General features: G+C 39.3%; 1 protein-coding gene across 1 annotated transcript in view; it reads left to right on the forward strand.

Moving 5' to 3' along the window:
• Positions 1-5,235, forward strand: part of LOC132122064 (TOX high mobility group box family member 3-like) — a 62,689-nt gene extending 57,454 nt beyond the window's left edge. Inside the window, exons 4-7 of the mRNA XM_059531938.1 lie at positions 778-1,041; positions 1,161-1,388; positions 1,720-1,800; positions 2,768-5,235. Coding sequence (XP_059387921.1) covers positions 778-1,041; positions 1,161-1,388; positions 1,720-1,800; positions 2,768-3,505 — 1,311 coding nt within the window. The 3' untranslated portion in view covers positions 3,506-5,235. The remainder of the gene's footprint in view (positions 1-777; positions 1,042-1,160; positions 1,389-1,719; positions 1,801-2,767) is intronic.
• Positions 5,236-6,327: the final 1,092 nt, after the last annotated feature.

Consider the following 6,327-nt stretch of genomic DNA (forward strand, 5'->3'; position numbering starts at 1 on the left):
AGTGTTGTATGTAGTGTAGTGTTGTCACGGTACCAAAATTTCAGTATTCGGTACCAATACCAGTGAAAATCCACAGTTCTCTGTACCAATTTCGGTACCAAAGCAAAACACAAAAATATGCTACTAAAAAAAAATCACTAAGTATAAAACCAATGTCATTCTTTATACTTATTTACAATTGTGTTTAACATTTTTCTACAAGTAATATAATCATGAAAAATACTAAACAAGTTTCACCAAAATTTAATTAGTCTTTTAATTAATGAAATTTAAACACATAAAATGTTTTGGTAAATAAAGGGGATTTGCTATTAAAATTAAAACATGCAAGAAATCTTGTGTGATTTGTTTCTTTAAAAAATAAAGTTTTATTTATTTTTTCTTTTAACAGTAGTAGCAGTATCACATACATTCTACTAAATAATAGTAATATTTCTAGCACAATGACTTTATGTAAAAATGAACTTTTAATTTGACGTGAATACCTTTACATTTACACTGGTTTTACTCAAATTAAATGGTAAAATGTTTGTGAAGTGACTCAGAACATTTTTGGTGATGTTGTTTATATATTTATGTCCTCATTGAGATGACAGATGCTCAGCTTGATAACAATTGTGCTGTATAAAAAAAATTATAATTTGATAAATAGTTCAAGTTCAAATGAACAACATTTATTGAAAAAAAAACATATCTTTTGTAATATTGTTTTATAACAATCAATTTAATGCATCTTTGTACATCTAAACCTGTTTTTGTTGTCTGTGTGCTCTGCAGGCTGTCGGTCAGACCCATCTCCGTCAGTACACTCCAAACCCCACCATGGTGATGCGCTCCATCATTAGCATGCATAACCCCAATGGCATGATGTCACAAAACCATCTTACCACCATCAACCAGTCCCAGATCAACACACAGCTGGGGCTGAATATGACCGGATCAAACATTGCTCACACATCCCCATCCCCACCCGCCAGCAAATCAGCCACACCCTCTCCCTCCAGCTCCATTAATGAAGACGATCAAGAGGAAGGAAACAGGGTGAGTACCATTTAATCCACGTAATGTTTTATGCAGTGTTTTCATCATAACATTTAATTGAGAATTAAATCAACATCCAGTTAGTGAGATTTTATAACAAGCTGCCTTCTCTACATCAGGTGATTGGTGAAAAGCGTCCCGCCCCTGACTCAGGTAAGAAGCCTAAGACGCCCAAGAAAAAGAAGAAGAAGGATCCCAATGAGCCTCAGAAGCCAGTGTCTGCATACGCCCTGTTCTTCAGAGACACCCAGGCGGCCATTAAAGGCCAGAATCCTAACGCCACGTTCGGAGAGGTGTCCAAGATAGTAGCTTCAATGTGGGATGGATTGGGAGAGGAGCAGAAACAGGTATCAAATGGCAGTCCTGTGTAATAACAAAATATATTATATCACAAAGAACACCATATGTAAAGTTCTGTAAATAGAGCTGTCTGTTCTGGAGTCTTCTCGCTCTAGCTAGAATAACAAATGTTTTTTCATTTCTACTCTCAGTTTTGCAGAAAATGATTTTTGTCAGGTATTTTAACAGACTGCTTGATATTTTCACCCTTCTTTAGTTTTTATTACCAGCTTAGATGAAGCCTGCAGGCTCTTCCTGTTGTGAAGCGCATGCTTGCCAGTCAATGTTCCACTAATTATCTGTTTATCACACCTCACGTGTTCTTTCTGTTCTCCTCAGGTTTACAAAAGCAAAACAGAAGCAGCAAAAAAAGAGTACCTGAAAGCTCTTGCAGCGTACCGCGCTAGCCTTGTGTCAAAGGTGAAGATGTTTTCTGTTTAAACAGCCCTCCGCCTGTCTGTTTTTTCTTTACTCAATTCTGACTACCTCTTACTGTGTTGTCTTCATTTTTTTGCCATTCATCATGTTTTCTATTATATTTCTAGTTATCTGTATCCTAATAATAATTCAGCTAAATTTAAGGCTCGATAGCTTTCACCTTGAGTTTTTAACCACTTTTAAAAGATAAGACCTTCTACACAGTAAACGTTTCAATGTAAGCACCGAATGTACAACTGACAGCTGAAAGGCAATTGAAAACAGCAGTTCTTATGTAACTAGGAGAAGTGTTAATTTCTTTGTGCATTAGTTAACATTCATTGATCTTCTCACAGTGAACTTCTAAAAACCAGCTGGAAAGGATTTTAAAGTACACAAAATTCTCTTTCATAGTTAAATGTGACTGTGAATGTGTTTGTTCCATCACACTAGGTATAAAAATAGCATTAAATACAGCTAATGAATTAGAATGAGATATTCTCATGATTCATCATGCCTCATTATCTCGCTGTATCAGCCAGGTGGTCGGGAGCATTTGCATCTTTGTTACTTCTTGTAAAAAATTAAGATCGTTTTACAGACAGTTTAGTGGTACTGTATGTTAATGTCCAAGCAAATCAGATACTAGAGATGTATCCTACATTTATGACACCAGCATCACATTGCATTGAGTAAATTTATTAAATCTATGAAATTCTGAATCACAAACTTTATTAATTTCAGTGTGCAAGACTTATTTCAGATCTTTTCTACTAGGCTACTAAATAATATAAATTCCCCTCTTGGCAAGTTCTTTAGATCACAGAATGTAAGACAGCAGCAATTTTCTCTGAACAGCTTTTGTGTCGAGTCAGTCACCAGATCAGCACTAATAAAGGAGAGGGCACTACATAAGAAAGAATCTGTTGAGTACTAAAATTCATTTGACCAATCGTTATTTCTGTCTTAGGCTGCCGCAGAGTCAGCGGAGGCCCAGACGATCCGCTCGGTGCAGCAGACTCTCGCCTCCACCAGCCTGTCCCCAGCACTCATGCTGCCTTCACCTCTATCCCAGCACCCCTCAATGTCCGCCGCGGCACAGGCGCTCCAGCAGGCCCTGCCTCGAGCCATCGCCCCAAAACCTCTGCAAATGCGTGTTGGCAGCAGCCAGATTGTGACCTCGGTCACGGTAGCTCATCAGAACATGGCGACCGGCGGCAATCAGTCACAGCTGCTGGGGCAGATGGGAACGGGCGGTCCGCAGTCAGGCGTGTCGTCGCAATTGAGTCCGCCAATGCAGCCCCGGCACGCTTCCATGCAGCAGCACATGCAACAGCAGCAGATGCAGCAGCACTTGCAGCACCATCAAATGCAGCAGCAGCAAATGCACCACCAGCAGATTCAGCAGCAAATGCAGCAGCAGCATTTCCAGCATCACCTGCAGCAGCAGCTTCAGCAGCACCACATGCAGCAGCAGCACCAACAGATACAGCAGCAGCAGCAAATGCAAATGCAGCACATGCAGCAGATGCAGCAGCATCAAATGCAGCAGCATCTCCCGCAGTCGCAGTGTTCGCCCGTGCAGCACTCCCCCGGCACGCCGCACTCGGCCTCTCTCGGCAGCCCGCCACCCCCTCCTGCGTCCCAGCCTCATCCCTCACAGGTACAGGCTCACGCACAGGTCCTGTCGCAAGTGAGCATCTACTAAACCAAAAGCCCTCGGACCCACAGTTGCGACTCCACGAGAAAACCGGAAGTTGTAATTGAAAAGCATCGTAAAAAGGTTGCTTTTTTTAAGTTGCACTTAAGAAGTGTGTAAGGAATACGAATGTTTTACAAAGAACTGTCCTTTGTTCTAGATGGATATAAGATTTGTGTTAAAAGGACGAAGCGTCTATGCTGGATTTTTTGTCTATAAGATAGGCTGAGCTACCGGGAGGTCTGTTGATAGACTTGAGTGCCCAGTAGTCATTTGTATGTATATTTAGTTTATTTGGTTTTTCTCTCTCTCTCTGTTGTGGAGGTTAAACTTTGTCAGAGCATGATGGCGTGGGAAGAGCATTCAGAGACGATCACAGAAACACCTGACGGTATTATTTAACAGCTTTATTTAACAGAGGTTGGATTGCGTTTCACCACCAGACAAAATGGAAGACCGGATTTCTGTGGACGGGTAATTTCTAAAGACGTTTCGCAAAAGAGCTGAAATGAACTGCTACGAAACTGGTCATCAGAGACATGCTGTATGGCTTTTGCACTGTCTGGCCAGTGTATAGTCAAGTCTGCCCTTTCTTCTTCCCTTTTCCATCATCCTTCTTGGCATTCCCATGGATGAAACTGTTTAACAGTCACTGTTGGGAAGCTCTCAATCAAATCATCCTGCTTTTAGAACCAAGTGGTGTTTGACACATCTTATGCCGTGTAATTTTCAAAAGATGTAAAAGACTCAGCATTTTGCTGGACTATTTGACATGCTTCCATAGATCATTTCAGTCATCACGTCTCCAAACACGTTCTGTGACCTGCTGTATGTGTTCTTAGGTAACAGGAGAGAATGTTTTTGGATTTCTTCTCCTCTGGCCAAAACCCTCAAAAGCGCATTCACTCCAACATATAGTAACAGCACTCCAAAAAAAAACATATTCTTTGTAATTATCTTTACCTCAGAAGTTTTATTGAATAAGTTATGTTTTCTTTTGCGTAATGAAAACTTATTTTATGGGGGGATAGCTAAATTACTGAATTTAGACTGTTGGTTTACTGATTGGGGTATTTTAATTTCATAATACCCTACATTTCACAACAAGGGCCATTAATTGGGAGTCTTATCAGATGTTTTTTTTTTTTTTCTATCATAGAAAGGACATGGAAGTATTTTGTGCCAGCTGTAAAAGAACCAGTGGTTAGATAAAAGAAAATGAAGTTGTACATTTTTCATACCTCTTGTTGTAAAGTTTTAATATGTGAGGCTTTAAATGCAGACTCTGGCAAGCTGACCTGTCACCTGCTTTATCTCATAGTGCTCTTTTCTACTTTTTTATGAGTTATAGTAGCAGCAAATCATTTGTTTGTATTTTTGCTTAAATTTCAAAAGTAATTGCTTTTAAAAACCTGACAGTAAAATAAATACAGTTCATGTCAGTGGGAAACTACACCTGTTTTTAAACGTCATTGATTGCGTTTTATTTTTGCCATCAAAAAAATAAATAAATAAAAACATTAAAAAGACGCATTCCATCATCATCATAATCATCATCATCAATATGATACTAGCCATAATTTTGTATTATATTTCTCTGTGTCTCTCTGTTTGCAATTAAAATAATCAAAAATATTTATTTCAAGGAACTGATTCATTTCAAAGATTATATTAGCCATACTTTTGTATAAAATATTTCCTCAATGTGTCCTTGTTAGTTATGAAAGATTTAAAATAAAGACATCAGTACTTAAAATATTATGTTGTTTGGGGTTATACAGTTGTATTTGCATTCATTTATTTCTTCAGATATGTTCTGTTTATGTTTTCCTTCATGCCTGTTCACACTGATCTCCTTTTCCATGGTTTTGCACATTTTAAAAATGACCCCTGAGGCCCTAGACACAAATATTTGTGGGAAAAGGAAGAATTTGCAAAAGGCTAATTATCATAAATGCACAATAAGCATGTGAGGACAGTGGAACGCCTTTATCTGCTGAGCGGCGCTGGTGTCTTACACTCTACGCCAGACCGAGACGCCTGAACCCAACAGAAGGGAAGGAATCTGCCGGCGCATATCTTGTTCCACATTAATAGAATTCTCAATCTGTATTTTGTACCCAATTAGTTAATTCTGAGAATGCTTGTGCAATTTGCATGAGAGTGGCTGCAGTGATTGGCTCTCGAGTCAGGTTTTGTGTCACAGAGAAGCCCACACTCTCACTCTTTGATTAATTGCAGCATCTGTTCTGTCAGAGGGTGTAGTGGAGAGGTCTGCAGGAAAACTGCAAGTAAGTGCTGGCAACAGTCTTAAAGCGCCTATGATGAAATGAAAATTAAAAACATCGAGTACCCCACATGCCCTGAATTTCAATGGCAAGAAGTGGGGAGAGAGAAGGAGGGAGAGAGTGAAGATTGCTAATAGAAGAATGTAAGAGTGGTGTCCATGGCGACCAAACACATCCTTTAAAAACAGCCGGTAATGAGGGGTCGGGAAATAGCGCTTATTATTCTGAACAGTCTCATGGAGGGCAGCATCAATAATGCATGCAGTACCTTGTTATTTGGTAAACCTTGTTATCTGCACGGTCTCAGTGAGGATAAATATCTCACAACAAGGGCTGGAACTCTGACACACCCTTGTGATGAATAAATAAATAACGGTTTACAGATATTTTCAAAACAGATGATATGTCCTAACAACAGCTGATGATGTTGGCACATAAGCGATTGTGTGCCGTTTTAGGGACAGAAGAAAAAACTGACCTTCATCTAGACCTCATTAAAGTATAATTGTATATTTACATAATACATCATTATATTTTCCATAC

The sequence above is a fragment of the Carassius carassius genome, chromosome 3 (assembly GCF_963082965.1).
Source record: "Carassius carassius chromosome 3, fCarCar2.1, whole genome shotgun sequence".
Lineage (NCBI taxonomy): Eukaryota > Metazoa > Chordata > Actinopteri > Cypriniformes > Cyprinidae > Carassius > Carassius carassius.